General features: G+C 38.1%; 1 protein-coding gene across 1 annotated transcript in view; it reads left to right on the top strand.

Moving 5' to 3' along the window:
- The window catches only part of ZNF81 (zinc finger protein 81), a 23,775-nt gene extending 15,600 nt beyond the window's left edge, over nt 1–8,175 (top strand). Inside the window, exons 3-5 of the mRNA XM_006772128.2 lie at nt 361–487; nt 2,199–2,294; nt 6,186–8,175. Of these exons, the coding sequence (XP_006772191.1) occupies nt 361–487; nt 2,199–2,294; nt 6,186–7,891 (1,929 nt within the window). The 3' untranslated portion in view covers nt 7,892–8,175. The remainder of the gene's footprint in view (nt 1–360; nt 488–2,198; nt 2,295–6,185) is intronic.
- The last annotated feature ends 3,859 nt before the right edge of the window (nt 8,176–12,034 follow it).

The raw sequence follows: 12,034 nt of genomic DNA, 5'->3' as shown, positions 1-12,034 counted from the left end.
AGGAAGGGAGAGAGATAGAGAGTTAGAAACATCGATGAGAGAGCAACATCGATCAGTTGCCTCTTGCACATCTCCTACTGGGGATATGCCCACAACCCAGGTACATGCCCTTGACCGGAATCGAACCTGGGACCCCTCAGTCCGCAGGCCGACGCTCTATCCACTGAGCCAAACCGGTTTTGGCCAAAAGTAATCTTTTTGTTGTACACAATGAATAGCAGAAATTTAGGATTTGATGTTTGTAGTTTACATAACATTCTATATAACTAGGTATTTAATAGGCATTGAAACTTATTTTCTATCTTTTCCCTATTCCCCAGTGCTGACCTTGTCACCTTGAACAAGCTTGTGTTGTTACAGGTCTCAGTGTCACTTGAGGATGTGACTGTGAACTTCAGCAGGGAGGAGTGGCAGCAATTGAACTCTACTCAGAGACGCCTGTACCAGGAGGTGATGCTAGAGAACTACAGCCACCTGCTCTCAGTGGGTAAGCACTGATACCCCATGAATCCAGTGAGGAGACAATTGTGGGTAAAATTATATCTCCCAAATAAAATACATTGAAGTCCTAACCCTCAGTATCTCAGAATGTGACCTTATTTGGAAAGAGGGTCTTTTTAAAATATATATATATTATTGATTTTTGAAAGGAAAGGAGACAGGGAGAGAGAAACATCAATGATGAGAGAGAATCATTGATTGGCTGCCTCCTGCACGCCACCCACTGGGGATCAAGCCCGCAACCCAGGCATGTGCCCTTGGCTGGAATCGAACCCGGGACCCCTCAGTCCGCAGGCTGACGCTCTATCCATTGAGCCAAACCAGCTAGGGCAGAAAGAGGGTCGTTACCAAAGTAATCAAGCTAAAATGAGTTTATTAGGGTGGGTCCTAATCCACTGTGACTGGTGTCCTTATAAAAAAGGGAAATTTGCCGAAGCCGGTTTGGCTCAGTGGATAGAGTGTCGGCCTGCGGACTGAGGTGTCCCAGGTTCGATTCCGGTCAAGGGCATGTACCTGGGTTGCGGGCACATCCCCAGTAGGAGATGTGCAGGAGGCAGCTGATCGATGTTTCTCTCTCATCGATGTTTCTAACACTCTATCTCTCTCCCTTCCTCTCTGTAAAAAATCAATAAAATATATTTTTTTTTAAAAAAGGGAAATTTAAACACAGAGACAGACACACACAGACAGAGAAGACAATGTGAAGACACACAAGGAAAAGATGAACATGTGATTGGAGTGATGCATCTATAAGCCGAGAAATGCCGAGACCACCAGAAACCAGGAGAGAGGCATGAGACAGCTCCTTCCCTAACACCTTCAAAAGGAGCATGGATAGTCCTGTTGACACTTGGATTTTGGACTCATAGTCAAGTGTCACCCATAACTGATTTGGGTGATTTAGATGATGATATCTGAGACTCTGAGTTTATGATTTTAGACTTAAGAGTTGATGCTAGAATGATTAAGACTTTAGGGGACATTGGGATGGAATTAGTGTATTTTCAACATGGGAAGAATATTAATTTGGGGGGTTCAGAGGGCAAGCTCTGATGGGTTGAATTGTGTCCCCCCACAAAAAAGATATGTGGAAGTCTTAACCCCTAATACCTCAGAATATGACTGTATTTGGGAATAGGGTCTTCATAGAGGTAATCAGGTAAAATGACGTCATGAGGGTGGGCCCTAATCTAATATAGCTGGCATCCTTCTAAAAAAAAGAGCCCAGAAATCAATACTCATAGAGGGAAGATGATGAGAAAACACAATAGATTGATGCATTTATAACCTAAGGAATCCCAAAGATTGCCAGCAAACACCGGAAGCTAGAAGATGCAAGGAAGGATTCTCCCTCCTATCATCCAGAGAGAACATGACCCTGCTAACACCTTGATTTCAGAATTCTAGCCTAAAGAAGTAGGAGACAGTAAATTTCTGTGGTTTTAAGTCAGCCAGTTATTGGTACTTTGTTAAAGCAGCCCAAGGAAACTAAGACAGAACCATTTCCATTCCCAGTTGCTGAGTGCTCTGGGATATCTTAAGTGCATGCTGATATAATCCCTGATTGGTCTGAGATTCTTCAGTCCCTTTCACCTCTGTGATTATTAGTGTTTCCCCAGTCAAATGTGTTTTCTTTTCTAATGAACAAATGGAAAACAATTAGCTGGACCCAGTTCTCTATTATGTCCTATTAACAGGGTATGAAGTTCCCAAACCAGAGGTCATCTTCAAGTTGGAGCAAGGAGAGGAGCCATGGATATTGGAGGGAGAAACCCCACATCAGAGTTGTTCAGGTCAGTGAGTGTGATCCAGGCAGAAAGGAGACATCTAAATACTTCCCCCCCCTCTCCCCCCCCCCCCCAGAGAGGTTGGTGTCTTTGCTGCCTTCTTGAAGGTTTAAATTTTAGAAACTGCTTGAAAATAAATAACATAGGCCTCTCAGGTACCAAATTGCTCTGTCTTTATTTTCTGCATTGTCATCAGCTGTTTTCTTTGGGGTTTCCTCCAGAATTGCCGCAATTCCCACACTTTAGATCATATGCCAGCCTTCTTCACTATGGATGTTGCTTTCTTGGATATTCTTTTCTTCCATCACATTTTATGCTTCATTATTTAATCCCAACCCCAGGGTCTTAGAATCTTATCATATACATTCAGGTTTTAATGGATTTAGTTGGTTGCCTCACTCCTATTTTTCCCAGTACCCTTTTATTTCCTTCTTCTTTCACTTTTGTCTTCTCATTCTAAGATACCAATAAACTGTCCTGCAACCAGCCTCACCTCCTCTCTTTGTATTTATCACCTGCAGATTCCTCACTCATCTCCACCTCACCTACTCCATGCCTCTCTTCCATATTCTGACTGTGGTTAGTCACATATCATTTTTTTTCTTTTAAAATCTACTTTTTTTCTTTTCATTGAATTTATTGGGGTGACACTGGTTAACAAAATTATACAGATTTCAGGTGCACAATTCCACAACACATCATCTGTATACTATGTTGTTTGTTCACCACCCCAAGTCAGGTCTCCTTCCATCACCATTTATCCTCCTTATACGCTCTTCTACCCCCCCCCCCCCCCAGCAATAAGCACACTGTTGTCCATATCCATGAGCTTTTTCTCTCTTTTTTATTTTTGCTCAATTCCTCCATCCCCAACCCTCCCCCCAACAACTATCAGCCTGCTCTTTATCTATGAATGTGTCTCTATTTTACTTGTTATTTCATTTTGTTCATTAGATTCCACTTATTAAAGTATAATTTACATACACTAAAGTGTATCCATTTTAAGTATATAGCTTGATGAGTTTTGACAAGGTACACACTAGTATAACCACTACCCCTATCATAATATATAACATTCCATCACACAGAAATGCTCCTTCATGTCCCTTGTAGTCAATGCTTATCACCACTTCAGCCCCAGGCAACTATTTTTTAAATAAATTTTAATATATTTTTATTGATTTCTGAGAGAAAGGGAGAGGAAGAGAGAGGGAGAGAGGGGAGGGGAGAGAGAGAGAGAGAGAGAGAGAGAGAGAGAGAGAGAGAGAGAGAGAGAGAGAGAGAGAGAGAGAGAGAGAGAGAGAGAGAGAGAGAGAGAGAGAGAGAGAGAGAGAGAGAGAGAGAGAGAGAAAGATCAATGATGAGAGAATCATTGGTTGGCTACCTCCCGCACGCCCCCTTACTGGGGATCGAGCCCGCAACCCAGGCATGTGCCCCTGACCGGAACCGAACCCAGGACCCCTCAGTCCCCAGGCCGACGCTCTATCCACTGAGCCAAACCATCCGGGACCCCAGGCAACTATTGACGTGCATTTTGTCACTATAGAATATATTTGTCTTTATTGTTTATATCAACAGGAATTATACTGTCTGCTCTTTGCATTCAGCATAATGATTTTGTGTTTTACCCATGTTATTGAGTATATCAGTAGTTTGTTTTTTTAAGATGCTGACTACTACTCCATGGTATACATATATGGCAATTTGTTATATCCCTGTTGATGACAGGGAGTTATTATTTGGTTATTATGAGCTGTAGTGATCATTTTAGTGTATCTTTGTGTGAACATATGTTTCTATTTCTCTTGGGTAAATACCTAGGAATGGAGTTGCCAGGTTATAAAATAGGTATATGCTTATCTTTATAAGAAATTGCTAAACTGTCTTGCAAAGTGGCTGTGCCTTTTTACATTTCCAACAACAATACCTGAGAATTCTTCTTGCCCCACATCCTCGCCAACACTTGCTGTCTGTCATCAGTCTCTTTAATTTTTACTACTGTAGTAGATATGTAATGGTATCTCATTATGATTTTAACTTGCATTCCTCTGGTGAATAATGATGTTAAATATCTTTTCATGTACTATTGACCATTTGTACATTTTTGTGTGAAGTGTCTAGTTACATATCTTCCTCATTTTATTGGGTTGTTTGTCTTCTAGGTTCCTTATAAGTAAATACTCATCACTTTAGGGACAGTTTTACTTCTTTCTGTCCAATCTTTTTATCTGTTTTCCTTTCCTTATTTCACTGTCTAAGACCTTCAGTTTGATGTTGAATGGGCATGCTTGCCTTGTTCCTGATATTAGGAGCAAAATATTCATATCATTACGTATGATGTTAGCTGTAGTTTTTTTTTAAGTTACCCTTTATCAGGTTACATAAGTTCCTTTCTAATCCTAGCTGGTTAAAGAGGTTTTTAACAAAAATCATAGTTAAGTGTTGAATTTTGTCAAATGCCTTAGTGATCATATGAGTTATTGTTTTTATTTTGTTAATATGGTAAATTTATTGATTGATTTCAAATGTTAAATTAACTTTGTATTTCTGAGACAAATATTGGTGATTATTATATACATCACCCTTATTATATATTGTTGGATTCTATTTTTATATTTTGTTTAAAAATATTTGCATGAGTGATACCGGTTTGTAGTTTTCTTTCTTTCTTCTTCTTTTTTTTTTTTTTGCAATATCTTTGTCGGGTTTTGATATTAGGGTTACACTTGGCCGCATAATATGAGTTGTGAATGAGTTCTCTATTTTCTGAAATAGTTTGTGTAAGATTGTTATTTCTTTTTATGCTGTTTCACAGAATTCACCAGCAAGAATTTCTGGGCCTGGAGTTTGCCAGATGGGAAAGTTTTAATAACTAGTTCAATTTCTTTAATATCCATAGGGCTCTTTCAATTTTCTATTTCATCTTTTGTCATACATAATAAGTTGTGGTTTTTTTCAAGGAATTTGTTTACTTTATTTTGTCTAATTTCATTCTGTTGTATTCTGAGAATACACTCTGTATGATTTCAGCAAATGGTCTATCTTTGGGAATGTTCCATGTGTCTCTGAAAAGAGTGTATATCCGGCTCTTAATGGGAGTTGTGTTTAATAGAAAACAATTACACGTGATGGAGAGTTGGAGTATAGACATCCATTTATTGTTTGTATAGGTCAAGATGCCTATCACCGCAATAATTTTCCTAGTGGCATAATGACTTGACTTACATACATTGTGAAATGATTACCACAATAAATTTAGTTAACACCTATATCATATAGATATCAAAAATAAAACATGTTCTTGTCCTTGTGATGAGAACTTTTAGGATATACTCCCTCAGGAAGTGAAATTGTTGTGTTTTCTTTTGATCTCATGAATTTGGTATTGTTGCTAATAGCAAGAAGCAACAAGATCAGTGAGGGTTTAGAATCTAAAGCTAATGAGGACTTAGACTTTGAGTCACCCCCTCCAAGCCTAGGGTCTCCATCAATATTTTTCCTGAAAATCCTTGTCTTTTTAATCTTCAGTCCACCCTACTTGATATTCAAGCCTCCTACCCAAATTGAGCTATAACCATGTTTTACAACAAATTATATGTATAAAACGATTCTGAGCTTTACTTTCCTTATCTACAATAGATAAATAATAATAGAAAATAGAACTTTGGAAAGGATTAAATGAGTTCATGTTTATATCTTAACAATGCCTGGAACATCACAAGTGTCGTGCAAGAGCTTGACACATAATAAGTGCTATATATATATTTCCTGTAATTAGTTTCATTGTCATCATTGGATTCACTGGTTTCTCTGTGTTCAATTTGGATTAGCTTATATGTATCTTTTAATCTTCTGCTATCTATTTGTGTCGATTTTACTTTTTTTTTCTCTTTTTAGATGGGAAGTTTGGGATTAAGACCTCACAAAAAAGAATTTCTGGGAAAGCTTCATTTCATAGTGAAATGGAGGGTGAAGATATAAGAGATGATTCATTGTATTCCATTTTAGAACTGTGGCAAGATGCTGAACAGATGAAAAGATATCCGGAAAAACACAGCCAACCTGTGAGTCATGCTACATTTCTAAATAAGAAAATATTGAATACGGAGTGGCATTATGAATATAAAGACAACAGAAAATTTGTTTCTCCAAGCCCCAATCATATTATTGCCTCACAGAAAAGTCCCCATAAATGTGACTCATTTGAAAAGGGTTTTAAGCATGATTTAGATTTATATATTCATTCTAAAAACAAAGCAACAAAGAACTTTGATAAAATTAATAGACACAGTCAAAATTTCACCCAGAGTTCTTTTACTAACCATGAAAGTATGCGTACAGGAGTGAAATTTTGTGAATGTAATCAGTGTGGAAAAGTCCTCAACCTCAAACAAGCACTCAGTCGCAATCTGAAGTTTCCTGTTGGGGAAAAAGGAAATATGTGTACTGAATTTAGGAAGATATTCACCCAGAAGTCACACCTCTTTGCATCTCAGAGAATACATACTATGGAAAAACCTCATGAACTTAGCAAATGTGCAAATGTTTTTACACAAAAGCCACTACTCAGCATATATTTGAGAGTTCATAGAGATGAAAAACTGTATGTATGTACTGAATGTGGGAAGGCTTTCATCCAGAATTCAGAATTAATTATGCATGAGAAAACTCATACTAGAGAAAAACCCTATACATGCAGTGAATGTGGAAAATCATTTTTCCAGGTGTCATCTCTACTTAGGCACCAGACAACCCATACTGGAGAGAAACTCTATGAATGCAGTGAATGTGGGAAAGGCTTCTCCCTGAACTCAGCTCTCAGTGTACATCAGAAAATTCATACTGGAGAGAGACACCACAAATGCAGTGAGTGTGGGAAAGCCTTTACCCAAAAATCAACACTTAGGATGCATCAGAGAATTCATACAGGAGAGAGATCCTATATTTGTACTGCATGTGGGCAGGCCTTCATCCAGAAGGCACACTTGATTGCACATCAAAGAATTCATACTGGAGAGAAGCCTTATGAATGCAGTGACTGTGAGAAATCTTTCCCTTCTAAGTCACAACTCCAGATGCATACACGAATTCATACAGGAGAGAAACCCTATATATGCACTGAGTGTGGGAAGGCCTTTACCAACAGGTCAAATCTCAATACTCACCAGAAATCTCATACTGGAGAGAAGTCTTATATATGTGCTGAATGTGGTAAAGCCTTCACGGACAGGTCAAATTTCAATAAGCACCAGACAATTCATACTGGAGAAAAACCCTATGTTTGTGGTCATTGTGGGAGGGCTTTTTTCCAGAAGTCCGAATTAATTACACATCAGAGAATTCATACTACAGAGAAGCCTTATAAATGTCCTGACTGTGAGAAATCCTTCTCCAAGAAACCACATCTCAAAGTACATCAACGAATTCACACAGGAGAAAAACCATATATATGTGCAGAATGTGGTAAAGCCTTCACTGACAGGTCAAATTTCAATAAACACCAGACAATTCATACTGGAGAAAAGCCCTATAAATGCAGTGACTGTGGAAAGGGCTTTACTCAGAAATCAGTTCTGAGTATGCATCGTAATATTCATACATGAAAGTAACCCTGTCTCTTAAAAATGAGAAAGCCTTATCACAGAAGTCAGGTATAAGGGTATATTATAAAATTCATCCAAGACAGACCCTATATGAATATATGACATAGTAAAAAGTATTTGTCAGGCTCTCTCACTTGAGGTAAAAAAAAATTATTTAGATGATATCCTCTTAGAATGCATTGAATGAAGGGGAATTTTCATATTTGCACAGCCTCACAAAATACAGGGTGTCTCAAAAATGTATACACACTTTGAGATATAATCAGTGTTTATTAACATACAGTTCATCTCCAAAATTTAAATGAATTTATAGAAATGAGTATGTATACATTTTGGGGACACCCTGTATAATAGAATTCATACTAGGAAAAATGATGTCAGTTTAATACATTAGGAGGAAAGCCTTCCTATTGTAAAGAAAGTATTATAAGGCAAATTGTTACCAAATTCTTTACAGATGGAGTGTGTAAAATTATGTAAATGTTAGTCATGTTTACTGTTATATTAAGCAATTTAAAGTGACAACAAAATGAAAAGTAGGACAACAAAATAACATATTTGATGTGTAGACCTACTCTCAGTTCTGTAGGTTGTTTGTGGCAGAACACAATGCACAGCAGGAGGAATCATTGATGTTCATTTTTTAAATTTAATATAATTGCATCTATTAAATATGTCTTCTATTGAATTTTTCTCTCACATGAATTCACAGTTTTATGGTCATTGTGATTTTATATATACACACATCTGAAGATATAATTTTACATGAACACACAAATGTAATCCTATCATTCATACTGGTTCCCATGACATTGTGCTTTTATCCTTTTTAATTATGGAACAATGCAAAAATGCCACAGGTCTCTCCTGTGATTTTTTGCCTGCCCCTTTGCAATGTTACTCTGTTTTTCCTCTTATTAAGAAGTAGAGCTCCCTCTCTACTCCTTGACTTGGCCATGTGATTTGTTTTGGCCACTGTACATTAGTGAAGAGATTCAAGAAATGGCTGAAGAAGTGTGAAAAAAGCTTACCTTGAGGCTTACTCTCTTGCTACTCTTTGGAATTCTAAGCCCTTCATATGAAGAAGCTCAGGTTACTCTACTGGGGGATGGGAAACCAGATTGAGCAAAGATGAGCCAGCCTAGCTGAGGCCCTTCAGGTCAACTACCAGACATGGGAGTGTGGCCTTCCTTGGTCTCCAACCCCAACCAATCCAGCCCATATAAGAAGAGCCATACCAGTTATCCCAGCGAACATGGAGAACTGTGAGATAAGTAAAATAATTATTGTCTTAAACTGCTAAGTTTTAGGGTACTTTGTTGCACAGCAAATCTAATAATACTTAAAAGTGTATGATCGGGGGGGAGAGGTGTATTGTACCAAAACACAAGATATGTGGCATTGACTTTGGACCTGGAGGAAAACTGTTAAGAAAGCCTGGAAAAGGTGGTGTTCCGTGTTATTTAGTAAAGAAAAAGCAAAAACAGTCCCCATGCTCTGTGGGAAAATAGAGAATGTATCAAATGAACTTGTGGATTTGGCTAAATAGATTTCCAACAGAATGCTGGAAGTTCGTTTATTTCTATGAACTCATATAATAAGGTAAAAAAGGAGATATGAACTAAGAGAATGACTATTCCATTTACAAGCAGAATTCAGAAGAAAAAAAAACCCTCTACTTGCTGGGTTAAAAAATAACTTTCACATCTCCAGTCTCCAAAATACTTTCAAAGTGAAAATGGCCTCAGGGTAGAGATCAAGTCATGAGTGCAGATTTTAAGACCCTTTGTAAAAATGCATGAAACATTTAAGTTGGTATTTGGGAGACCCTCTAAGCTAAGCTAAATGGCTTCTGTAGACTTCATGACATCGTCCCCAGTAGCCTGACACATTGCTCAAAGCAGAGAAATACAAACCAGATTCATAGGAAACATTTAAAGTTTTTAATAGAGTTTTACTAGTGAAACTGCCTCCAAGCTGGACTTGAAGGGACTGAAACAATCCAGAATGAAAAGTGGTGCCTGGACTCTCCTCTCTAGCTTCTATGAGTAGAAATGAAGCTGAGAAAGTTACTCGGCTGCAAACATGGGCCATTTCTAATGGGAAAAGGGGTCTCAGAGAGAAGACCCAAGAACAATATATTAAAATGGACTGGGAAGCCATTCCCAGATGAACTGTGACCTAATAAAAAACATCTACCCCTGAAGCAGGAAGACTTGAAAACATTTGTTCTGTAGGATTTCAAGAATTGTTATGGAACAGTGACAGATATGTGCCTCTTCTTTCTCCCCTTTTTGAATTGGAGTGTGTATTGCAGTTAATTCTGTTCCTATGTCACCATTATAGTGTGTGTGTGTGTGTGTGTGTGTGTGTGTGTGTGTGTGTGTGTGTGTGTGTGTGTGTGTGTGTGTGTGTGTGTGTGTGTGTGTGTGTGTGTGTGTGTGTGTGTGTGTGTGTGTGTGTGTGTGTATGTGTGTGTGTTGGGGGGGGGTCGTTCATATAACTTGTTATTTAGCTCCCAGGTCTCTAGATTAAGAAGCTGCACTCAGAGAGCATCAGCCACCTCTGAACCTGATACAGAAGACTTGAGGTCCTGGATTTGAACATGGTGCCACAATTTGGGATGAGACATTTGGAGGTCTTGGAATGGGGTGAACATATTGTTGCATGGTATGGAATGTAAATAAAATTATTTTTGACCAGAAAATAGACTATGTTAGCTTGAAAAACACTACAAATTTCTTGCACCCCTACATCTATGCCCCCTTGTAATCTTTATTTCTCTTTGTGTTTTAGTTGGGATAATTTCTATTAACCTATCATCAAGTTCACTGATTCTAACCCCTGTCCTGGCTCTGTTAAGTCTACTGGGTGAGCTCATTGAAGGCATTCTTCATCTCAGTTATGTTATCTGCTGAAATTTCCCATCTGTTCATGTCTGTTGTTCACATTTTCCACTATTTTCTTTAACATGTTAAAGTCATTGTTATTTTAAATTTCCTGTTTGATAATTCCAACAACTGTGTCACCTGAGTCTGACTCTGTTGATTGCTTTGTCTCTTGACAGAGTACCACAAACTAGGTGGCTTAAAAAAAACAGAAATTTATTGTCTCACGGTTCGGGAGGCCAGAAGTCTGAAATCAAGGTGTCAGGAACTGTTAGCTGCATCTCTTCAAGTTTTCAGTAGCCTCAGGCATTTCTTGGCTTGTAGATACATTACTTCCATCACTTGGTCATTTTCTCCCTATGTGTCTTCACATTGTGTTCCCTCTCTGTGTCTGTCTGTGTTTGACTTCCCCCTTTTTATAAAGATACCAGTCACATTAGATTGGGCCCACCCTAATGGCAATATTTTAATTTGATTACTCTGCAAAGATTTTCTTTCCAAATAAGGTCATATTCTGATGTACTGGGGGTTCGGATTTCAACATATCTTTTGTGGGGGGACATAATTCAACCCATATAATAAATTAATACATTTATCTGTATAAAGTACTTAGAACTATGTATGGAAAGAAGTTCTTGATGAATATTAGATACATCCCACTTTTTGAGGCTGCCTAGGTCCCCCTACAACTCTCTGTACTTGGGCAGGATTTGAGACCTTTGTTTGTGGTATCTTAACCTCATCCAACTACCTAAAGAAAATGTTTGGAATAACAGGAAAAGCAGGCCAAGTACCAAGACTTGTGCTACCAACATTTGAGAAGAATTTATTTATAGAGGACAGTGGGAAGGAGCAGCCAGAGGTTCATTTATATGAGGATGAAAAACTGGTTCTTGGATTTTGTGACAAGGAGGTCAGTGTTGACTTTGGTGAACATAATTTAAGTGAATTTAACTAAAGAAAACAACAGCAAAGTTGAAGGGATTTCTGAGCTCAGGTAGTTACTTCACCATCAAACTTTTCTGATAGAAAAAATATTAGGTATTGCTCTATTGAAAATGGGTTTTTAAGAATCCTGTTGGACTCCAGGTTAGAGTTGTCCAAAAGTAGAAATTGCAAGAGATTTAAGAGGTCACAGTGAAGGAGCAAACATCATTACTCTAAAAGTTTAAGATTAGATTCAGGGCTACAGATACGGGGTACCTAGAAGGTTTTAATTCTTCCTCACTCTCTTCCACTCTATTCAGCCCTTCCT

This window comes from Myotis davidii, unplaced genomic scaffold (assembly GCF_000327345.1).
Source record: "Myotis davidii unplaced genomic scaffold, ASM32734v1 scaffold2786, whole genome shotgun sequence".
NCBI classification, from domain to species: Eukaryota; Metazoa; Chordata; class Mammalia; order Chiroptera; family Vespertilionidae; genus Myotis; species Myotis davidii.
Note: the sequence above shows the minus strand (reverse complement) of the source record. Positions and strands in the feature narration are given on the sequence as shown.